Source organism: Rhipicephalus microplus, chromosome 2 (genome assembly GCF_043290135.1).
Source record: "Rhipicephalus microplus isolate Deutch F79 chromosome 2, USDA_Rmic, whole genome shotgun sequence".
Classification (NCBI taxonomy): Eukaryota; Metazoa; Arthropoda; class Arachnida; order Ixodida; family Ixodidae; genus Rhipicephalus; species Rhipicephalus microplus.
The window spans coordinates 293709474-293734970 of NC_134701.1; the positions used below are offsets into that span (position 1 = coordinate 293709474).

General features: G+C 46.9%; 1 protein-coding gene across 3 annotated transcripts in view; it reads right to left on the bottom strand.

The window, feature by feature from the left end:
• LOC119178208 (uncharacterized) overlaps positions 1–25497 on the bottom strand; it is a 61584-nt gene that overhangs the window by 11172 nt on the left and 24915 nt on the right. For 2 of the 3 annotated variants that reach the window (XM_075882276.1, XM_037429402.2), the window contains exons 2-5: positions 13158–13251; positions 10854–12359; positions 10641–10799; positions 8387–8518 (exon numbers count right to left, since the gene is read on the bottom strand). In XM_075882276.1, coding sequence (XP_075738391.1) covers positions 8388–8518; positions 10641–10799; positions 10854–12359; positions 13158–13224 — 1863 coding nt within the window. In that variant the 5' untranslated portion in view covers positions 13225–13251 and the 3' untranslated portion in view covers position 8387. Of the gene's footprint in view, positions 1–8386; positions 8519–10640; positions 10800–10853; positions 12360–13157; positions 13252–21699; positions 22283–25497 lie in introns of those variants that run through there. The other variant, XM_075882275.1, reaches the window with a different exon arrangement.

A 25497-nucleotide genomic window follows, 5' to 3' on the forward strand; every position in this document is an offset into this window, starting at 1 on the left:
GAAAAAAATGAAAACCTGAATGTGTCTGTGCGGTTTACGTAATCTAAAACTTTATTTGAATGATGTGAGCGCACAGCATATTCACTTATTCGTCTAATGTGCAGTGTTTTGTTGATACCAATTTCGTCGTGGAAAATGAGGTAAAAAAAGCTTCAGCCTCCCCATTCTTCTTCTCTCCTGTAGTTTTTCGAGATCCACTTTAATTAGCAGAAGTGAAGGGGAAGTACGCCAACTATAACAATTAAAAACAAATCGGACAGATATTCTTTGGACCATTTCTAATTTTTAATATTGGACTCAGTAAAGGGATCCCACACTGCAGCTCCATATTCTAATACTGGTCTAATGAAAGTTTTGTACGCCAGAAGTTTGATGTGTGGTGTGGCATTCACAAGCCTCCTTCGCAAATAGCCAAGCTTTTTCATTGACTTTCTTTCAATATATTCTATGTGTTCATTCCATTTTAAGTCTGATGTGAGTACGAGTCCTAAATATCTGTGTTTAGTGACTTCGGATAACGCATGGCCATTGACGTGATAGGTAAACAGAAGCAATTGTTTCTTACGCGTAATTCGTATTGCTACTCTTTTTTATAATTAATTGTCATCTTCCAATTTACACACCACGTTTGTAGCGTTGCTAGTGCAGTATTTAAAGATTCTTGATCACTGTAACTATAAATTTCCTGATATAGTATACAATCGTCCGCGAAAAGCTTTATTTTTACGGGCAAGTTTAGCACCATATCATTAATAAATAACAGAAAAAACAACGGCCCCAAAATTGACCCTTGAGGCACACCCGATTTTACGGGGGCGGAACTCGAGGTGACACTATCAATGGCAACACGTTGGCTTCTCATTGAAAGATAAGCAGTTATCCATGCAAGTGATTTCTCATTTTTCAGAATTGGTTTGAGCTTAATTAGTAATTTCTGGTGACTCACACGATTGAAAGCTTTCTCAAAATCTAATAATATAACATCTTACTTGACCATTCTTATCGATCGCTGCTGCTAGGTCATGAAACGTCTCAATAAGCTGGGTAACCGTAGAATACCCTTTGCGAAAGCCGTGCTGAAGGGGCATGATTAGGTTATTTCTTTCGACAAACATGGAGAAATGTTTGAATATTATATGCTCTAGAATTTTGACACTAGTGCATAGCAAGGAGATAGGCGTAAACGAGGATACAAGCGAATGGTCATCAGTTTTTGGTACTGGAGTGATCTTAGCGTGCGTCCAATCACTCGGAAGTTCACTGCGCAGGAGAGATGATTTAATGATCAAGCATAGGTATTTGGCATTCCATTCAGCATACCTTATCAGAAAGGCGTTAGGTACAGAGTCAATGCCCGGTGACTTTTTTGGATCGAGGGTAAGCAGAAGCAATAAGACACCCCCTTCAGTGATACAGACGTCATCGATAGGTGGCATGGTGTCATAGGTGATGAAATCAGGGGTAACGTCATTATCACGCGTGTACACCGAACGGAAGTATTCATTCATCGCCCCTGCTATTTCCCTCTTGTCGGTTATAACATCACCGTTAATAGATAAGCTTGATACTGGACTTTTTTTGGGTGAAAGATATTGCCAAAACTTATTTGGTGACGTCAAGAGAAAGTTTGTCAAAGCCTCGCTTTGATATTTTTCCTTTGCACTTTTCAATTTGGCTTTCAGTGTGTGACGCATCTCTGATATATTATCTAGTCCAGGCAATGATGGTCGTTCTATTTGTCGCTTTCTTGCCTTCTTTAGCTTGCGCCCTAGGCGTACGATTTCTTTCGTAATCCAGGGGCTAGACCGGTTTAATATCTTGCGTATGTGAGGAACAAAGTTTTGGATACATTTAATTATTAGGTCTTTGAAAAAGCACCACAATCGCTCAACAGAACATTCACTTTCTTTAGAAAACGTTAGAAAATCGGAATAAGAATGATCAAGAGCGTCTATTATGTCCACATCACTAGCACGCGAGAATACGGGTACAAGAACGGTCTTTTTATCAGGCATTTTAGCATAGTACAGTTGAAAGCTTAATGACAGAATTTTATGGTTCGAAATGCCGTCGTAATGTGTTTGTTGGTATCGTCTTGGCGCGGGATTCACAGTAGGTTGGGTTCATGCTTCAGCTATAGCACTGCAGTTAAAGCACCATCGCGATGAAAACTATATAGGCCTCGTGCACTGGTGTTTCAAAGCAGACTGGAGTTACTGGACTCTAAAGCGCGGACATGCATGCAGCCCAACTGCGGTAGCTGCTGGCGAAATGTCCCTGTTTTCTCATCAAAGCTGCGCCTGGCCGCTTTGCAGTGGAAGCGTCTGTATGCGGCGAAAAAAAAATGGACTTCTATCTCTTGTTATTGCGTATTTGTACTTCATAACAGCTGCAAAGACACGGCCGGGAAACTGCCGAATATATAATTTTATCATCGCTCCTTCGAAATAGTGGGACGCTGATAGTCAAAAACACTGGACCGTAGGTGTCACTAGAAAACGCATGCCTGTGTTGGCACGGTTTCAGTCGGTTTCTCTCCGTGACACTGGCGATGCAAAGGGGAGGGGGTCACAATCCATCCACTCTCCCCGATTTCCTTAAATTTTGCATGCGCAATATACACGCACACATATAAATGCATGCGCGAGCACACATTAAGTACAGTATGGCTACACTGGTGTTCCAGATAGTTTACAGATTGCTCGTTCCCTCTTTATTTTATGATTGTTAACCCTAATGGAGATTGGTGGCAACTAGCGCGACGTAAAACAGTTCCCATTCGATCGGCTGTGCACGTCTGTTGGTCTCAGGACCGGCTTTGTGATGGTTCCACCTAGACGAAGAACGCAGTACCTATAATGCGCGTTTCTTCATTACACTAATGTTGAATTCGGTTTTCGCCCACAAAGCCTGTCTGGAATGGCCAGCGTAAACTGCGCCTCATTGTTCTAGAAGGTTCCCGGTTATTGTAAATTATTTTGTTAAGATTACGCCGACTTCACTAACATTACAGAATATTCTGGAACCTACGTCGCTGCTAGCAATAACGCTAGAATCGTCGATGGCAAGTGTATAAATGCCGACACGCTTCGCCACTTGTCAGTTGATCGACGGCCGACGCTCTGCTCGCCGTTGTCAGTGCCAGTGTGTTGCTGTAATCTGACTTTCCTTTTTTGTGGCCACAAGTTCGGCCGAATAAACACTTTAACTCTTTCGTTACCGAGCGAAAATGGCTGTTTTTGATATGTCTCAGAAAGGTCGTTTTTGCCAGTTGGAAAAGTACTCCAGCACAGATTGCAGCATTCCAAACTTGCACAACGAAATGCTCTTTCCAAAAAATCGTATGTTGTAGAGACACTAAAATATTTTACAATGAATAAAAAATTAATAGTGTACAATTTTCGGTCACAAGCTGGTAAACAGTGCAATAAAAACACCATATAGGCAAAAATATTCTAAACAAAGGAAATTCAGAATATACATTTTGTAGATAAATGACCCAGGAATAGTATACAAAGTAATGAATGTTGTGAAAAATGTTTCTCTTCGCATAGAAAAAGAACATCAGAACCGAGGTGCTGCTTTGCTCGTTCCTTGCGGTGAAGCACTACATGGTTTTTGTGAGACACAAGTGTACTTGTACACTTTTTATCAGTAAATCTTTATTCTGTTACAATAAGAGTCTCCTGGTGTTCCTATAGAGGTGGATGGATGCCCATGATGTGAATAATCCCTCTATAAATAAGATACCCAATGAATTTTAATATTTTATCTAGCGTAACTTCTTAATATGAGCCGCGCACCTTACCCCGCATAGGTTGGCGTTCCAATATATGCATCCAAGCATATATTTTTTTATTTTCGCGCATATCATATCAAAAAAAAAGGACAATATCGCCGCAGTTATAAAACGTTTCGCACTGCTTCGTAGTCAGGGCCGAGATTTGCTCCAGAAGCCTTCTAGTTGTTAGAAGCTCTGCAGCCAGCGCCAGCACACTGCACCACAGTGAAGTGCAAACCACGCACGTAATCAGAGTAGCTATAAGATTAAGCGCAAAGGTGAGAAACTATGCGCACTTGCGGCGGGGGAAACTACTTGAGGATGTAAACAAAACAAACCCATGAACGGCTGTGGATGTATCAGGATGACGCAAAACATCGTCGCCACAAAACTTGAAGCTGATGTGCTGTCATCCTCGCACGCTAAGCTCGTCGTCATTAAATTCAGGTGAGGTGGCAAGGCAGTTTCGAGCAGCGGATGTGTTTTTGAGCGCTGATGCGCACCCATGTATGTGCGCGTGACGACGACATCATAGGTGTGACTAGTGACACTAGATGCAGCCCTGTGTCTGATATAACGATGCAAGCAAAACAGAAACTGCTTGAAACTGTCATAGAAGGCCACCTCGACACTTTAAACTCGCGGCGGACCTTCGCAAATATTTTTTTGTAGAACACATTTTTCCTGACTCTTAGGAACAGCTTCCTATTGAATATGTGGCATAAATTTTTGGCTATCATTACTGCTCAACATAGTCAAATTGCGAAGCTGACACTTGAATTCGACATTTGGCTTGCAAAGGTTCTTTTCATTACAGTACTTCTATGTTGCTGTACCATAATCACTAGGTGCACGCACTTTTGTCAAGTTCGCCAGCCTAGTGCACTTTGTCAACCATGCACGTACATTGGTTCGCGCAAAAGCCTGTCAAAAATCACTATGTTGCCGAAACGGCCAAATTCATATTGATTCTGAAAGTTCAGTGCCTGTAATAACTACTAGAGAGTACTGGGCGCATGAGAAACAAATTTAACATGCCAAAATCGATTATCCAAAAGCGTCGATCGGCGGTGATAGATTTGAATAGGCGTGGTAACGAAAGAGTTAACCTGAACACCTAGTCTGTTCCCTTCATCCGGGTCACGACCCCGCGACATGTGGTGGAGATGCTGCTCCTTCCATGTACCGGACGCCACCGTCAAGCCATGAAGCCAGCTCCAGTCATGAAGACATCGACTACAACCCCGAGCGGCGAACAAGCCGCAGGCAACAAGGTCTACCGCCAGAGTTCGGGCCTCTACGTGAGAAGACCCGGAAGATAAGACCATGACCATGGCCGCAGCAACGATGACAGAACGTGTGCCGCGTGTACCGTTCCGGCAACCCAAGGAGCCTCCGACCATCCATGGTTCAGCCCTTGAAGACCCGGAAAGCTGGCTGGAGGTATTCGATCGAGTCGCCACTTTCGATACCTGGACCAGCGAAAATAAGCTTCATCGTGTGTATTCCGCCTTACGAGATGCCTCTCGTACATGGTTCGAGAACCAAGAGCGAACCCTGACAACATGGGACACATTCCGCACAAAGTTCCTCGCTACATTTACGAGCGTTCGCAGCTACATTCACCCATTCGCAGCTCCCAAACAAAAACATGTCGCTCTTCGCAGAAGAGATGACCAAACGCTTCCATCGCGCCGACCCCGAGATGCCTGAAGGCAAAAAAAAATTGCCTGCAGCTTCCCTCGGGGGAACACTGAGGAGGATGCGGACCATATAATTGGTTAACGGGGTGTTAAAGTGCGACTTACTTGGGTCGATGGCTAAATTGGTTAACGTGGTTGTGAAATGGGGTGTTAAATTGCGACTTACTTGGGTCGATGGCTAAATTGGTTAACGTGGTTGTAGGAGGGGGTGTTAAATGAGTGAACACGTACACACGTATGCGGAAGGGCGGTGGTGGTCGAAGGGACGTCGATCATTGTGTTTGTGGATTCGTTGGAATTCATTTCACCGCGACCTTGGACGTCGACGCGCCGTACAAACCAACCGACGAGCGGCAACTGAGCGAGCGAGCGCCGACCTTGAGTATATATACAGCACGACGGCGCATGCACTGTCAGCTGTTGAATGTTCTCGAAGCGCGACGCCACAGAGAGAGAGAGAGAGAGATTAATGAAAGAGGAAGAGACAAAAAGGACGCTATTTTCTGCCTCCCGTCGCGGGGGCACGGCTCAGCGCCTTTAGGGATCGGGGAAGGGGAAGTAAAGATGATATACGCCACATGCGCGTCCACTGGAGAATCAGGAGAATTGTAGATGTCGAACGCGGTGTGTAGAGGAGGAAGGGTGCACAGATGGTGGAGGAGTGAAGCGCGCGCGGTGTGTAGAGGAGGAAGGGATGCACAGATGGTGGAAGAGTGAGCGACGGCGCGACGGCGCATGCGCGCGCGTCAGCTGTCGAATGTTCGAGAAGCGGTGTGGACGGCGCGGACGACGCGGACGGCGCACTACAAGGCGCGAGTATAAGATGCTCCGCATCTAAAAACATTCGCTTCCTCGTGCGAGGAGTAAAGCAGGAGCTGCTCGCGGGTCCGACGCAAAACCCACCGTTCACTGTCCAGGCATTCATATCCGAAGCGACGACGATTGAAAAGACGCTCGAGATGCGTACCTGACAATTGAATCACCGCTTGACGCCAGAGTACACAGAAGTTGAACCACTCGGCTCCGACGACCTGCGCCAGACTATCCGAGTGATCGTGCGGAAGAAGCTGCACAAGCTGTTACTCTCAGCACAGCCTCAAGTGGACTCGACCGCCGACATTGTCCGCGAAGAAGTTCGGCAGCGACTTTGCGTTTCCAAAGCACCGCAGCCTCAGCCGCAAAGCGATGAGCTACACTGTTGCAACCCGACGCTACGCTCCACCTTCACGCACACATCAAGAGGCCGTACCACGGAGGAAGGCGACACGATGGCGGCATCTACCTGTCGCCTTGCGTTCTACACCTTATCACCTCTGAGACGGGCACGCACACCCGTCTCATAGCCACGCGCTTTGTTCTCCAAGAAAACTTCCAGATGGCGCTCATGTCTCACATGTGACGTGACTTGATGTGCTCGTTCGATTCCGCTGCACGCTCGAGGCATTCTAACACTGCGCTTCCAGAGTACCATTCACCGATTTTCTTGCGCAGAATATGAAATAAATGTTTTGTTCACTCTCTTCACACGCAAGACTATCGTCTTTAGGCGATATTTGCAGAATAGCATGCACGATACGGGACTAATTTTTTTTTTCTGTCAAGCGCTGGTCGGCGGCTGCCGCTGAACACATGGCTGACCAGTAGATCATGTGCGTTGGTGGTGGTTGACATACAGATTTGCAGCGTTATTGGGCTTGTACATTTTTTTTTCTTTTTTGTGCGCTGATAAGTACCTAATAAAAGAAAAGTCCACAGCCGGTTTCTGCCCGCACAGACGCAAGTATTTTCAGAGAACAGAACCAGCCTTCTGAAGTGCGCAATCCCAGATCTGCGTAGTATAAAAATAAATTTCCGAGGAGGGTTTCGTAACATGTAATCGGGCACCGCGTAATAGCTGATGCTTTCGTTTGACGTACTGACAGAGCTATGGAAAACAAAGAGACAGGCACTTCTTTTTTTGCTGCTAATGTGCCATTTGAAGTATACCAGCTCTCTGCTAAAGCGTGAAAATCATGCGCACCGATATAAGTATTATCTGTCGCATGCCAAGACGCTCATTAGCACGACGTCGGACCGACGGCTCTGTAGAGTTCTTTGGCGCAATACATATGGTTAGTGAGCACCACGATGCATACCACTCGATCTAAAGTATTCCTGAGCGCTCGCTGTTCGTCCGTAGCCGCAACACAGCAAGCGGAGCTCACTTTGCGTGGCCATTGTCAGACACCGGCTTTCCCCGGTAAGTAAGCGGGGACAAAACGCGCCAAGTTGCCACATTAGCGCTGCGCACTCTGAGTGCGATAGGCTTCAAAGCGTGTGTGTTTACGTCGATTCCAAGGCAGTAGACGTTGTATACGCTCTCATATACCAGTGCACACTTTTGTGATTTCGTGTTATACCAATTTCGATAATAAAACGATCAGCCATGTTTGTTTTTTTTTTCGCATTGTTGTGTACAGTCATTCAACACTCGCAAACTTTCGAAGTACCTGTTTTCTTTAGTGCAAGTTGTCAAACAGCCAAGTAGCAGTGGTTGTGCACAGGCAGTGGCGGGAAGCACAGACGACAAGGGCGTTCATGGTTGCATAAGAAATTTTATTGTTATTTAATGCCGTTCGCGAGTGTTGATATTACTGCTATACAACGATAAGAAAAAAAACATGGCTGATCCCTACGTCACGGGGATCAGTACAACACGAAAGTAGAACGTGTAATCACAAAAGCAGTTGATCGTTTACTGTATACTGAAATACGAGAGCATTCACAATGTCTGCTGCCGTATGGCGACTATGGAATCACTATTCGGCGCGGATGCACCCGTCTTGATGGTTTAACCACTGCGCTATCTGTTAACATTTTTGAACACCAGAAGGCATAAAAAAACACATAATAGGGTCGTCACCTCAGTTCTTGCGGCAGTCTTCGAAGCCGCCCGTGTCGGAATCGTCCTGGTCGCCCATCATGGGCCGGTGGACTGGCGTGTCGCCGTTCGCCCGGGAGTTCTGCATCTGGTACCAGCCGCCGTTGACGGTCGCTGCACACCATATACCGTTTCATCGTAAGCCGAATTGCAGGTCGCCGTACAAAAATACCATTTCGGATAACGTCCAATGTTCTCTAGAAAAGCTGAGAAAACAAGTCCGCAATACGTATTGCGACGTTCAGTTATTTCTTAAGTAAAAGGCCGTTACCACAAAAGCCCGTTGCCCACGCTGGGCTCAGGAAACACCGCAATGTTTGCCAAACTTCTCAATAATCTTAGAATGTTCCGTTGTATTGCATGCACAGCACAAGCAGTCATGTTTATTCTAGAGCACTTCTGCAGTTATAGCACGGACACCTGCAAAAACGCTGGAATTCTCGTCAATTCAGCGCGATCTGCCGACGATCACATCACCGACTGCCAGTGATTGTAATCGCCGCCGTCTGAGTACAACGTGCATAGCTAACACACTGAGTTGCTCTTCACTGATCGGCCGATAAAGAGTTTCCTCTGCACCAGAGTGACAGCCACTTCTGCAGACGATGTACCGGCAAATGTTACGTGAACCAACTGACGTATACAGGGTGCGCTATCGTACAAATATCGGTTCAATAATAACAGTGGGCGCAACTAGCTGCGGGATAATAGCTATTTGATTGCTTCAATAATTAATTTCTCTGTAACAAATACTTGAACAAACGTTTAATATACTTAAGGCTGATGCGTGAGTGCACATTTTTAACACAAAGGTGTGTTTTTTTTTGTTATCCGAGTGTCCACCACGGCTCCCCTGACGTACTTTTGTCACGGATATGACGTTGTAAAAATATATACTAACGAATAAGGTAGAAAGAATTTCATTTAATGATCCAGAGAAGTTCCACCTCTCAGGGCGACACGGCAGGCTGCTCTAACGCACTAACGGATTGCAAAAAAAAAAAACCTAAAAGAAAGCTCCGTCACTGGGCGTCGAACCCACGAGCTTTCGCTCCGCAGCGCGCGGCGGAAAACCATTAGGCCGCAAGACGTTAAGTTCTGCAACTCACTAATGGCAAGCTATTTATATGCCAATTGGTAGTCTTCAGAGACTTGAGCACGTTTTCGTCATCACTAGCGAGTTCACTCGAAGGTAGCACGTAGGGCGCGCTCTAAAGATCGTCGCCCTGGCCGTTGCTATGAGCACGGGCTTGTCTCGTGATATGGGTGCGCTGTTGGTTTTCACTGCCGTTTTACTTTGAAGCGAGGTCACTTCTCTAGTCTCAACGGCTGCTCACACCCGAAGAAGTTGTCACGGTTGTTCGCACTCGTACTGTGTGTGCTCTTGCGTTTGTTTCACGCGTCTTTGTGTTCAAGTGTCGACCTGTGACAGTTGTTAGTCCGCACTAATCCAGTCTACGCTCATTTTCTACGTCTTTTCTGCTTGGGGTGCGCGCTGGAAGTTCCAAGCTGCTTGCTGTTCTTCGCGGGACATTACAATTTGTCGCTGCAGCATTCATTTCGTCGCCCTTGTGGCGAAATAATGCCCAATAAACACCCAACAACTTCAGCAAAACACATTTCGTTTTCATGTCGTACCAATTCCCACTTTAACACACTGGAAACATCTAGGTTCGATGCTGTCCAACTCAATGAACTTCAAAACTGCCCACGTCTCTTTTGTTCGCGTTTCCAGAAAACTACAGCTGTGCAGTTCAACGCGGTAAGTCGGCCTGCTTCGCACAAGTGACATCATTGAAAGGTGTGTACGTTTGATCGAAGATGCGTGCTCCCCCAGGGGGCTTTTGGCATCTTGGTTCCAAAAGATGACACGTTTCTGCTGATAACATGCACCTATAGGCACATGTTTGTTGTGGAAAGAATGTTTGTGGAAGTATAGTCACAGGCATGATAAATCACTAATATTACCCGTAAAATTATGTAATTTATTGTCGCAGATAAGTAAATGTGAGGACAATACTGTAGATACTGAATTTCGAATAGAAAATAATTTTCGCGGCTTTCTGAATCACCGTTATGCTTCGAAGTTGTGCTAGAACATGCCGTTTGGTGAATACATTTTAAAATCTCGGGTATTTCCACTGGCCAACCACGAATTTCTACTTCACCGATATCTGCACCCATATCGACACGCTTTATCAGTGAGCGAATTTTCGCAGAATGTAAGTGTCCCTACCGGGCATGGCGGCTGAGTGTCTTCTGCGCAGACAGGTGTGGTAGAGGAACAGAAAGAGCAGGCCCGTACAGGCACACACGACGGCCACGCCGCGGAACGTGGCGCGCTGACCGAACTTGGCATTCAGGAAGAAGCCCGTAATGGTTCCCGTCCCACGGCCTGCAAGAGGGGGACAGCAGTGAGCGCCGAAGCGTCGGCCAGCCAGTGACGTACCGATGCAGAAGTGAAGAATAATGAGGATGCACTGTATGGTGAGCCTCTGGGTGGAGGGCACCACCTTCTGGGCGTACGCGACCAGTGCGACCCAAAGCACGGGCAGCGTGAACGTCTCCATGGCCTCGAAGGGCGTGATCCACCAGCGGGCCGTGACGAAGGAGAGCCCGGCGGCGCGCGTCGCGTAGAAGAGGAAGCCGAACACGATCAGGTTGGCGCGCCCGATGTTGCGCACCAGGTTCTTGGCGATGGCCAGGAAAGGAAGCGCGCAGCCCATGGGCAGCGCCAGTGACAGCGCCACCAGCAGGTGAGTGGCGCCCATTTCGGCGTACATCCAGTGGAGGTACGTCTCCAGGTAGCCCCACACCGTGCCTAGCACGAGCACGACCAAGAAGAGCACGCTCGTGTCCAGCGAGCAGAAGCGGGGCTCTTCGCCGAGTCCATAGTGCAGGCCGACCTTGTTGTCCTCGACGGCGGGCAGGAAGAGTGCCAGAATGCACGAGACAAGCGCGAGCCCATCGAAGACGAACACCGCCGGCGAGTAGTCGTCACTCAGCTCACTGTCGAGCAGCACGCCCGTGACGAGCGTGGATACGACGACGCCCAGCGCGGCCCAGAACTTGATTCGTCCGTAAAGACCTGTGAAGTCGTTGATGGAGAGCACCGTCACTGCCTCGACGAGGTACAGGGCAGTAACCAGCCACACGTCGGCAAACACCCGCAGCGCCAGCGTGGCCCAGAAAGTGAGCTGCGGATCACCCTCCACCTGAATGCAGCGCGCCGACTGCATGCGTCTGCCGAGGTTGTCGGCCACCGCCACGGAGCAGCGGATGGTGCAGCCGTCGGGTTGCGGCCGGCACTCGTAGTCGTCGAACTGCTTCTGGTTGACCACGATGGGCGCGAGAAGGTCGAAGCTGCACACGTCCACCAGCTCGTCACCGCTCCGCCCTGGATGCTCAATGAATTTGGACACGCTCACGTCGGCCAGCGTGCGCGCAGTCTTGGCCAAGAAGCTGGCGCCAAACTCGGTCGTGGAGTTGTCCCGCGTGCCGGCCTCGTGGATGATGCACAGGTTGCCCTCGTGGCTGAGAAAGCAGAAGTGTATGGGCTGCCTCACGCTGCGGTTGCCGCCGCACTGGTAGTGACAGTTGGACACTCGGAACGTAGCCAGCCCAAGCGGGTTCAGCTCGGACGCCGTGCAGGCGTCCCACTCGGGGCAGCGCTCCAGGTACAAGCCCGAGGGGCAGTCAAACTCCAGCAGCGGGCTCCGCGGGATGCGCACCACGGGGGGCACGGCCAGGAGCGCCGAATAGCCCGATGCCGCCAGCACGAGCGACAGCACCAGCGAGGACCGGTAGGCGCGCCGCTTTTCGGCCACCAGCCCAACGAGCACGGGACCCAGCAGGCTGGCGAACGCGGCTGCTGTGGTCACCAGGACAGCCTCCTCGTCCGAGAGGCCGACGGTGCGCAAGTGCAGGTTCAGGAAGGGACTCAGGCTGCCCGTGGCTGCGAACGAGTTGCGTTACTATCGACAACACGATACTGTCATGATTATAATCGTATTTATGACAGCAATCGTCAATTCTCTCTGAGGCTGAGCACGCGCCACAAAACTGGACCAACCGTAGTCGGCAGTGACACCTTATAGTTATAGCGTATCGAAGCGTGCTATTATTCGTTACTGTCCAATGTACGAGTTCCTCTGTTTCTTGGGCGAGTTTGTCATTCCTTCTCAGAAGGGTCACGGATGGTAGACAGGGTCTAAAAGAAGGCCAACAGACAAAAAGTGCTACCTTCTCTGTGTCCGTGTGCCTTGTTTTAGTCCATGTCTACTAGCTCTACCCTGCCAAGAACGCACGAATTCTGTCGTTCTATTCTGCGAGGTTGTCGTCACCACAAGTTCAGCTGCTTGATTTTGAAATTGCATCTTCGATGTTAAGGTTGGTGAGACTATTTCTAACACTAAAGTGTTTTATTCCTTGGTCCACCAGGTTTCGGCGACATAATTCCGTCACTAAAATGACGTCGAAAATGCGCACAATTCTATGGTAAAGCAACTCTTCGATGTCTTCTTACGTGTGCACCACATTCAGATAATTAAACATGTGTCGCTCCTTGCCGTATTATTATGATGGCTAGAAGGGGCTACACCTAATCACCACAACACCAAAAAAGATATATATATTGCCAATGTCTGCCAAATAAACACTTTAAGCACATGTTACGGGGTCTAGTACGAGGAAGTATACAGCCATTTCAAGTTAATAATTTCAAAACAGGTTGCGTCGACATGAGAACACTCACCGGCAAAGAAAGAAAAAGAGACGGCCATGAGCGGAAGCAACTTCCGCAGACGAGGGCTGACCATCATGGCCTACGCTTCCGGTGGTCCTCGCGCCTGCATGGTGACAGCAGAGATTTCATTGTGATTGATCAATTTAACCGTCTCAACTTAAGAACACTTACATCTGGCTTAGTGCTAGCACCGTGGCCGCACATCATTGAAGACGAAAGTGAATTTTAATGAACACAAATTTAATGAAGATAAAATAAATGGTTTGACGAAGCATCATCTGGTCGGGAAGAAGCAAGAAGGACAACCGAAATGAAAGGACGCCGACCAAAATGAAAAGGTTTAAAAAAAACGTTAAAAATGACGTTTCGGCTACCCTACGGTAGCCTTGGTCACTGTAAAGTGGCCCAGCGAAGTGGGCTTATGTCTGTTTTAGAACGCTTCCGAGACGATCAACGAACCTGGTGGCAGAGCGCCACCAGACCGTGTACATGCCGTGTGTGTACCTGCCCGTAAACTGAAACACGAACTGGTACACATGAAGGACCCGCTCAAGAAAGAAAAGTTCCCAGGTATGCTTATAAAGTCCCGTGTGCGGACTGCGACTATGTATATATCGGGGAGAGTGTTAACTTTGAAGGACGGCTGAAAGACCACATGAATGACGTCAGAAAGAAGAGCGTGGTATCCAGAGCACTTGCGGAACACGTGGCTGCATCTAATCACGAGATTGGGTCAATGCGACGATAATCGCAAAGGGAAGAGACTGGTATTCGCGTCAATATCTGCAATCTCTTCTCATCCAGACTACAAAAAAAAACTGAACAGAAATGATGGCAATATACCAATAGCGTATCGGCAATCTACCGCCCGGTGTTTTGGCAGCGTTCTAAAACAGACATAAGCCCGCTTTGCTGGGCCACTTTACAGTGAACAAGGCTAGCGTACGGTAGCCTTAACGTAATTTTTAATGTTTCAAACCTTTTCATTTTGTCCGGCATCATTTCATTTCGTTTTTACTTCAGATCTGTATCTTATTGTCATTTCCACAGGGTTGAGTCATTATAGAGCACATCTCATAGATCGTGAGTGCATAAAAATACCATTACGGATTTTATCCGGGATGCAAGCATGCTGTATGAACTGAACTATGCCCTATAGACTAGGCTCATGCTTTATACGCCCCAGATTGTTTTACATGTACATAGTACTTCTGATTGCGTTTTTATTATTTTTCTCATATCTGTGTGGATCTTGAATATTCCTACACGCATGTTGATATTGCTACACACATACATGCAGCAAGATTACTACCATGAAGATGGAATAGCCTGTTCTAACGGCACCTATCTTCCCACAATTTTTCGCATACTACAGGTTCGAAAAAAGCGATATACACATCGAACCCGTCGAAGAAAGCGGTATACACGTTCACACGAGTGACGGGGAGAAAATAGCGAGTGTATAGGCACCAACCGGATCCTCGGGATGTTTACTGAAGCGAAGGGTGGCAACGGCACCGCTCTGCGGAAGATCGTCGCCAAGACTGACAACGCTTTTCGACTCGTCAAAAGAATCTCAGGGAGACATAGAGGCCTTAAGGAAGACAATTTGTTGAGGCCCATCAATGTGTTTGTGCTTGCCACTTTACCTACACCATTGCCATGCACAACTGGCTTAGGTCGGAGTGGGACAAGCTGGATTATCAGAAAGATCGTCAAGAAAGCACTGGGGCTTCCCGTTCGCACAAACACCGAGAGCTTGCTCGTGCTCGGTGTTTACCGAGCACGAGCAAGTGCTCGGTGCTGCCGCAGCTGCTTGTGCTCGGTGCTGCCGAGGTAGCGGAAGCGCAGCAACGCTCGCAGCTGGCTCGCTTGTCCACTACGACGGCTGGTCGACGCATACTTGGCGAGAGAGAGAGAGATAAAGATGCAAGGAAAGGCAGGGAGGTTAACCAGACGCACATCCGGTTTGCTACCCTGCACTGGGGAAGGGATAAAGGGGAGAAAAGAGTTGCAGAAAGATGAGAAGGTACACACAATCACGAGCACACTCGGGGAGCACACACATTCTACAGGCGGTCGCTCAGGTTTGTTGACTTAAGGTAAAGTAGCAGTGCTTTAGTCGCTTTCTGCGCAACTGAGGCAGATGCCCAAGGTCCTAGTATCTTCTGCACACAAAATGGTCCGGGGTCAAGTTGATTCAAAACCATCCGGAGCTGGCATCGCTGTGTGTCGTAGCAAGCGCAGCTGCACAGGACGTGTTCAATGGAGCTGAAGAGACCATACTTGGCGAGCTAGGTTTTAACCCTATGGAGCTGGAAACAAATAGCGTGCGTATATCAAAACACATACAAGAAAACGTCATTTTTGCCCAATACCCCACAACACTCACCCTCCCAATCCCAATAAAGAAGGGTGTAAGGCAAGGAAACACAGACCTTTGCGTGAAGCAATGCGCGTGTATTGTTGGAAAAGTGCACTAGACTGGCTACCTTGACTAAGGTGCATGCCCCTTGTGGTTATGCTACAGTAAAATCAAAGTTCTGTAATGAAAAAAAATTTGCAAGCCAAAGATTGAACTAAAATGTCAGCTTCGCGATTTGACAGTGTTGAGCAGTAACATTAGCCAGAATTTATACCAGCTATTTAATACAGATTTGTTGCTTAGAGTCAGGAAATTTTTATTCTAGGAAATATATTTTCGAAAGCCCGCCACATGTTTAAAGTGTCGAGATGACCTCCCCAGCGAGTTTTCAGTAGCTTTGGTTTTGCTCGTAGCGTTACATCAGACACAGGGTCGCATATAGTTTCACTCCTATTGCGTATTCATCACGTGCACATGGGTGCGCAACAGTGCTGCAAACCCCGCGTGCCACTCGAAACTGTCTTACAACCCCACCTGAATTGAGTGAGGACGAGCTTAGAGTTCAACGATGACAGCAACTCAGATTCAAGTTTTGTGGAGACAATGTTTAGCCTGAGACATCTATACCCATTGCGGGGATCTGAGGCGCGACCATTTCGCGGGCATTCCGCCACACGGCCACACCCTTTTGCTTTTTCTGCTTTTCATTGTTCTGGTCTCGTTATTAGCAATAACTAGAGATAAAATGGAGTCCATCCAAAATCATGCAGCCCGTTTCATAACTTTGCAGTACAATCGCTCTTCCAGGTTCAAATACGACGCCCTTTCTAACTTGAATTCCCGCCACTCTGTCACCCTTCTATGCATCTTCTATAGGTACCACTACAACTCGTGGAGCAGTCGCCTCTCCATTGAAGTTGCTCCGTGTACATCACGTCGTCTCCGTAATCATCTCAGTTTCAGACGCATCTTCGGCCACTCACGGCCATTCAATAGTTCTGCATTGCCACGCGCAATCGCACTTCGGAATAGTCTCCCCGGTGAGATTGTTTCCTTATGAGACCTTGCGAAATTTCGTGAGCAAGTTTATATGTTCCCATGATCTTTGTAAAAAGATTTTTTCCTTTTGTACTTTACTACCTATGATAGCATTTGTTCTTTTACCTTACATTGTAAATTTTCTTCGTTTCTTCCTCAATGTAGTTTCTTGCGGTGGTCTAGTGGCTAAGGTACTCGGCTGCTGACCCGCAGGGCGCGGGTTCGAATCCCGGCTGCGGCGGCTGCATTTCCGATGGAGGCGGAAATGTTGTAGGCCCGTGTGCTCAGATTTGGGTGCACGTTAAAGAACCCCAGGTGGTCAAAATTTCCGGAGCCCTCCCCTACGGCGTCTCTCATAATCATATCGTGGTTTTGGGACGTTAAATCCCACAAATCAATCAATGTAGTTTCTTTTTATGCACTATTTACTGTGATTTTTCTGTAACCCTCCCCCCCCCCTACTCAATGCTCTTCGAGGCCTGTAGGGAATATGAATATATAAATAAATAATGACGATAGCCATAAGCAACGTGATGATGATTTTTCGCATCACTTGTACTGACGCCGACGGTCGCCTTCAGCGTTTGATTCCGAAGGCGAGATGATTTGTGCGGGCACACGCGCATTACCTAAAATACACAAAAAATAATATAGGCTAGAACATATACAAAATCAATTTCGAAACGCACCTTATTGTAAACGACCAACCGCAACGTGTGTCCTTGGCTCGGATAGTGCATTTTTAGAGGGTCACGCACATTTTCGTTGATTGATATGTGGGGTTTAACGTCCCAAAACCACTTCATGATTATGAGAGACGCCGTAGTGGAGGGCTCCGGAAATTTAGACCACCTGGGGTTCTTTAACGTGCACCCAAATCTGAGCACACGGGCTTACGACATTTCCGCCTCCATCGGAAATGCAGCCGCCGCAGCCGCGATTCGATCCCGTGACCTGCGGGTCAGCAGCCGAGAACCTTAGCCACTAGACCACCGCGGCGGGGCACGCACATTTACATTTATTTATTTATTTATACAAGTACCTCACGGGTTCCACGAGGGAACATTGCGTGAGGGGGGGGTACATTTTGATTTTCAAAGAGCGATGAAAATATATACATATGCAAAAGTCTGGCTGCGTAAAAATAGAAAAGATACGAAAGAAGCAGCAAACAATAACATTATATAATTCGGAACGATAATACGCAAGTATGCAATACAAAATTGTGAAATATTTTTCTATAAAAGCCAAAAAGCACTTGGCTGCGCAGAAAAGATACAGATGAAAGAAAATAGCAAACAATAACGTTATACAATTCCAAACGATACTACATAACTATATAATACAAGAAGCGTTACAGTGTTAGAGGCAACCGCGTTAAGAATCAGAAACTAGCAGGAGTACAATAGGTAAGGCGCACACAACTAGAGTTCAAGAGGCAGTTTTTCAAGCAAGCCTTTAAAGATCTCGGTTTCTTTCACGTTTGCTATACTTTCAGGAAGATTGTTCCAGAGTACAATGGCACGTGGTAATGAAGATGAATTATAGGCGTTAGTGTGCCCGTATAGACGCTGAAAACTGAGGTTATGCTGCAAACGACGGGAATATCGATGAGGTTTGAGAAGTGGCAAGGAAAAACTGTGCTTGCTGTTGATGATTCTGTGCAACAGACATAAAAGAGAAATGTTTCTGCGGGAGGCGAGAGAGGAAAGAGAGAGCGACTGCTTGATTTTAGTTACACTAGAATGCCTGCTGTAGTTACCGGTGATAAAGCGAGCAGCGCGGTTTTGAACCGATTCCAGGCTTCGGGATAGATAATCTTGGTCAGGTGACCATATAGAAGAAGCGTATTCGAGTTTAGGGCGCACGAGTGTTTGGTAAGCGAGCTTTCGTGTGGTAGGAGGTGCATCACGAAGGTTGCGTTTTAGGTAACCAAGCGTTCGTGACGCGTCAGCAGTAATCTTGTTGATATGACTGGCCCAAGAAAGGTTCGATGCCAGATGGATGCCTAGATACTTATAAGATGAAGTAGGTCTTAGAGGGCTACCATCAAGGAAATACTGAAATGTTGAGAGTGAGCGCTTTCGAGTGAAGGTCATTTGATTGCACTTATCAACGTTTAATGACATTTGCCAATCAGAGCACCATGTGGTTACACGATCAAGGTCTTGCTGCAGAGCTGTATGATCTGATGGTGAAGTGATTTTGCGATAGATTATGCAGTCGTCCGCGAAGAGGCGAATTGATGACGTGATATCTGAGGGAAGATCATTGATAAAAATTAAAAATAACAAAGGGCCAATAACGCTCCCCTGAGGGACACCAGATGTCACCTCCGAGAGAGGGGAAGACATGTTATCAATTACAGTACACTGTTTGCGAAAACACAGGAAGTTCCTAATCCAAGAGACTGTAAGTGAATCTAAGTTCAGAGATGATACTTTAGCTATTAAACGACAATGTGCAACGCGGTCGAATGCCTTAGAAAAGTCGATGAATATGCTGTCTGTTGGTAAATTTTCATCCATATTGTTAAAGATCTCATGCGTGAATTCGATAAGCTGTGTATCACAAGAAAGTCCTTTGCGGAAGCCGTGCTGATTTTTAAAAAAGTATTGGTTTTGTTCTAAGTGTGATGCAACATGTGAAGAAATAATGTGCTCAAGTAGCTTACATGGGATGCTCGTTAAGGATATGGGACGATAATTACTTGGCAGGCATTTGTCCCCGGATTTGAAGACCGGAATGACCTTAGCGATTTTCCAGTCATATGGAATCTCGCCAGTTTGTAACGATTGCTGAAAGATGTGACCGAGAATGGTACTAGACGGAACAACGGTATGCTTTAAGATTTTAGAGTTTATGCCGTCGACACCTGAACATGTGGACGTCTTGAGATTTGTAATTAGGGAAGAGATACCTGCAGGATTAATCTCTATAGGATCCATAAAACGATACTGAAATGTAGGTGGCAGAGGCATGTTAGTGTAATTTTCTTTCGTAAAAACTGAAGTGAAGTAATTATTAAACACCACTGGGCAAGATTCAGGAGAGACCGTAACACCGGCACTGTTCAAAATCGTGATACGAGTGTTAGAGCGTGTGGGGGCGATTGATTTCCAGAATTTCTTAGGGTCGTTTTTTAAAAGTGACTGTAGGTCATGTGAAAAGAACTTGTGTTTCGCCTGACGCACAGCATGACAATAAACCTTATCAGAATCACGATGCTTCGCCCATGCTACCGAAGATTGCAATAACTTTGCCTTACTGAAAAGGCGCTTCTTTTTATTTCGAAGGGTGCGAAGTGTACGGGTAAACCATGGTTTAGATGTATTTACGCGAATTGTCAAGCGAGGGATATGTTCATGCACCAGGCTCAACAATTTTTCTTTATAAAGGCACCAATTTTCGTTGACTGAGCGGTTGAAGAAAGAGGCCATAAATGAGTGAGAGAAGTCAACTAAACTCTGATTTATGGATTGATAATCACCTCTTTTATAATCAAGTATTGGCCTTGGAGAGACATAAGGCTTGGATGCAGGTAAGCTAATAGATACCTGAATGAGACGGTGGTCACTGAGACCATCTAGATATAAGGTTGATGTAGCTTTTTCAGGAGCTGACGATAGAAGCAGATCAAGAATGTTGTGTTGGCGCGTGGGTTGGTCAATTAATTGAACAAAAGAGAAGTCAAGGGTTAGATCGAGGAACTCTCTGGAATTGCGTGAGAGGGAAGTTAGATTGGACCAGTCAATTTCAGGGTAGTTGAAATCGCCCAAGAGGAAAACGTCAGCTTTAGGAAACTTAGAGCGCAAATTTGTCAAGTTGTCGTGCAAATCTGTAACAAAACTTTCCGAGCAATCTGGCGGCCTGTAACATACTCCGAAAATTGTTTTGGATGCATGTGATGAGGAGCACACCCAAACAATTTCCAACCGTGACGGAATGTCAATCACAAAAGATGTGATATGACTTTTTATGGCAATAAGTACCCCCCCCACCAGCTCTACCTATCCTATCTTTTCTGAAAATATGGAAATCAGGTGAGTCAAGCAAAACTTCACTATCTGAGATATTAGGGTTTAGCCAAGTTTCCGTAAGCAGCAAGATATCGCAGTTGCTGTTTTCAAGATAAGAGCACAACTCAGTACGCTTTGAAATAATACTGCGTATGTTGGTGTATGATAAAGTGAAGTTCTTGTACTGAATGGGATCAGCATGTGGCAGGAAATTGTTTGCAAGTGTGTGCGTAGCCGACCTACGCGCGAGCTATTGCGATGCAGGTGTTATTTTGTCATTGATTGCGTCGTACACGTAAGTAACGTTATCGATTCGCAGTTTATCAACTGAAAGCTTGAAAGGCACGTTTTTAGCTTTTCCAAATTCTAACAACTTTTTCCTAGCAAACCGTGTTTGCGGAGCAAAATCCTCACGGATGGCAAGGAGCGTGCCCTTCAGTTTGTGGCCCATTTCCATGATGCTGTGCTTGTCTTTAAAGAAAGCGAACTTTGTGATGATCGGTCTGCACTTATCAGAGTTGTATCTTCCAAGCCTGTGGGCTCTTTCAACTTGCGAGGATTGAAGTGTTATGCCCAGGTGCTGCGAACATAATTGAATAACTTTCTGTTCGGATGAGAACCAGGACTCAGACGGTTCGTCAGGTAGGCCAAAGAAAAGCAGGTTAGAACGTCGTAACCTGTTCTCGGCATCTTCACATCGCGATTCAATAGCCTTTATTTTTTCGCATATGTTGACGCCGGAAGTTTGTGACAAGGAAGTCGATGAACCATCATTTTGCTTTAAAGCCATAACGTCCACCTCCACGGCATGCATCCGGGAGGATATCTGCTTTAGTTCGTCATCAACAGATGTCTGCCAAAGTTTCAGGGCGCGCAGATCATTCAGTATTTCTTCTTGTCTGGAATCTATCCTCTGGACAGTGGCCAGGACGGTAGTTAGAACTTCGTTTGTGTTAGGACCGGGATTAGATTCAACGTCACCGGATAGCAATAAAAGCAGGCTATTGGTATACATGCGAAACCAATTCTTACAGCGTTCAAACATAAGGAACAGTTCACTTGGGCACGACACCATAAGAAAGCAACGATTGCTGCTGCGGGGACAGCAAGAGCGGTCTAAATAACTAACCTGTAAGAGCAGACAGGGTAAGCGCTCCATTCCGGAACCGGTGTCGTGCCCCAAGCAAGCCTCTCCGGGAAAATGCTTATATGCGGTGCCTCCCCCGAAGATAGTGGCGTTGATTATCGTAGTCGATGACCATGGTTGCTGGTGTAGGAACTGATGATTATCCACTCCTGGCGGTAGCGTCAAATGCACTGGTATTTCCACGGAGCATGAAGTGACGCCGCACAGAAAGGCGGCATCAGGCAGCACGTCTGGAGTAGAAATCAGCAGGAAAGCCTGTAAGAGCAGACAGGGTAAGCGCTCCATTCCGGAACCGGTGTCGTGCCCCAAGCAAGCCTCTCCGGGAAAATGCTTATATGCGGTGCCTCCCCCGAAGATAGTGGCGTTGATTATCGTAGTCGATGACCATGGTTGCTGGTGTAGGAACTGATGATTATCCACTCCTGGCGGTAGCGTCAAATGCACTGGTATTTCCACGGAGCATGAAGTGACGCCGCACAGAAAGGCGGCATCAGGCAGCACGTCTGGAGTAGAAATCAGCAGGAAAGCCTGTAAGAGCAGACAGGGTAAGCGCTCCATTCCGGAACCGGTGTCGTGCCCCAACCGGGAAAGAAGTTGTCCATTCGCGGAAAGAAGTTGTCCACGAGGTTCTCACGTGCGCGCGGTTCTTTGTGCTCCAGCCACGTGCACACGAAAACCACTCTGAAGCCTGTCTCACTCGGCGCTCTCCGAAACCGAAATTGTGGCAGGGCCGTGTAAAACCATTTCCATCATCGTCATAAGCCTGACCACGCCAACTTGAGAACCAAGGCCTCAGTGAACTCGGTCCTGCGCTTGCTGCTGCCAATTTATCTCGTCTACTTACCTTTACGGCCAACGGTTATCCTGCCTACGTGCTACGTGCCCGGCCCATGTCCATTTTTTCTTCTGGATTTCTACTATGATATCCTTATAACACAGGTTTGTTTCCAGACTCACTCTGCCCTCTTCTTGCCTCTTAAGGTTACACCTATCATTTTCCTTTCCATCGCTCGCTGCATCGTCCTCAATTTAAGCTGAACCCTCTTTGTGTCTCCAGGTTTCTGCTCCGTAGGTAAGTCCCGGCAAGATGCAGCTGTTATTTACCTTCTTCTTGAGGGTTAGTGGCAGACTACCATTCATGATTTGAGAATGTTTGCTGAATGTGATACACTCCATCCGTATTCTTCCGGTTATTTCACTCTCATGCTTCAGTTCCACGGTTACTACCTGTCGACCCTAAGGAGGCGTGGTCTTTTACACCTTCTTGTGCACTGCTATACCTATCGCGTTTAATTAACTGTATGTAAAGGACGAAAAAACCACTTCTATACAGTTAATTAAACGTTGCGTACTCGAGCTTTCCCAGATTGACCATGAACCAGCTCAACCAAACCAAAGGCCTGCTCGTGCTTTCCGGCCATGATGAGAGGGTCATTAGGTATACTTATTGCAACAACAAAAAAGTGCTTCTTTAATGATGAGCTGGAAGCCATTCAGGTGGAATTCAATGTCATTTTGGACGAGCTGATGTTGTGGCGGCACAAACTCGCCGTCTTGGCGATGCGGGCACACTTTATTCGGCGTCGACGCGTGTGCGAAACAAGCGTGAAACACGCCTGTCTCGGCCGAGGAACCGGCGCCGATAGAGCACCTGCCAGCCTTGTCGTCCATCGTGCAGGTGTTCATGGCTTCCAGACGGCGATGGCTAATTTTAAACTGCACAAGTAAGCGGGCATCATGACTAAGCGTAATAAAAAAATCGTAAATGCCAAAGGGCGATTCAGTGAAATTGTGCTGGTTCACCGCACCTAATTCTGATTCACTGAGCCACAACGCACGTCCACCCCATTTCATTGCAGAGTTCCTTCAGTTTGTGGCGAAATTCTGGGACAAAACCTTGCAAGTCGGTCGTCGAGGCCTGTCTGACCAGCAAGACTCGATTTCGCTCCGGCTGCTATGCCTAATCTAATAGCCCCACCACGGTGGTCTAGTGGCTTAGGCTGCGGTCACGGGCTCTAGTCCCGGCTCCGGCGGCTGCATTTTCGGTGGAGGCGGAAATAGTGTAGGCCCATGTGCTCGAATTTGGGTTCACGTTAAAGAACCCCAGGTGGTCGAAATTTCCGGAGCCCTCCACTACGGCATCTCTGGTAATCATACGATGGTTCAATCAACAATGACCGACAAAGGAAGGGCAGATAAACCTCGAGGGCGCAATCTATTGCCGGAGGCCGGCGTGGACCCCCCCCCCCCCCCCCGCGCACGCGCAGACTTAGCGACGATACGTCAGGCCTACGCGTGCTTTCTGCTGCACCAGACCGATGGCGCAACGCAATCGCCCCCACCGGGCACTCGCGAATCTACGAGACCCCTCACTTTTTGTGTTTGTTTATTGTGCGATGGGCGTTTTACAGAGGTCTGTATAGTAACCTGGAAAACCACGAACCAACTATAAGAACTAGCAATAACCCAGATGACACCCCACCAGTAATAATAGAAGAAGTCAGAAAAGCTTTGGAGAGCATGCAAAGAGGCAAAACTGCTAGTAAGGCTCAGGTAACATCAGATCTGCTGAAAGATGAAGGACAGACTGCGTTAGAAAAACTAGCCACCCTGTTTACGAGGTGTCTCCTGACAGGAAGAGTACTGGAGTCTTGGAAGAATGCTAACATCATCTTGATAATAAGAAAGGAGATGACAAGGACTTGAAAAATTACAAGCCGATCAGCTTGCTCTCCATCGCGTACAAGCTATTTACAAAGGTAATTTCTAATAGAATTAAGGCCACGTTAGAATTCAATCAACCAAAGGAACAAGCAGGATTTCGAGCAGTCTACTCAACACACGACTACACTCATACTATCAATCAGGTAATTGAAAAATGCTCAGAATACAGCCAACTACTATAGCCTCATAGATTACATCCTTCATAGATAACAAGAAGGCGTTTGATTCAGTAGAAATATCAACAGTCATGCACACACTGCAGAATTAGGGCGTCGACGAAGCATATATAAACATCCTGGAAGAAATATACAGGGGATTAACAGCTACCATAGTGATTCGTAAAGAAAGCAACAGAACACCAGTCAAGAAGGTTATAAGGCAGGGGGATACAATATCCGAACTGCTATTTACCGCGTGCTTACAGGAGGTTTTCAGAAGTCTCGAATGGGAAGAGTAAGGAATAAGAGTTAATGAAAATTACTTTAGTAACCTACGCTTCGCCGATGAGATTGCAATGCTGAGTAACTCAGGGAATGAATCACTAATAGCGAGGTGTTTCCGCACAACTACATCTGCATATCGCAAAGATAGGCCGAGTCTTGGCGGCGGTGTTTTCTTGCTGGTTCATTCACCACTTTCATGCTCTATGCTTGATATCGGGAATGACGCAATCAAGTCGGTTTGGTGCACTGTTACACTAGGTAGCAGGCTTTATTCCGTGGCTGAGACATTTTATCGGCCACCCAGCGCTAATTTCAGTGTATTAAAAACATAAGGTGATATTATTTCTGAGGTATGTGACCACACCATATTGTTAGCTGGTGATTTTAATTTACCCGATCGCAACTGGAAAGATGATTCATGCGAGGTGTTGCATGTCAGCCGCAGTAATCTTGAAATGAAAAACGTTATTGATACTTTTGGGTTGATACAGTACGTCTTGGAATCCACGAAACTTAATCATAACATCGATCTTATCTTTTGTAAATCGCCTAATATAGTAAGTATGTTGATATAATTCCAGGTATTAGTGATCATCACGTTGTTGTAGCAGAA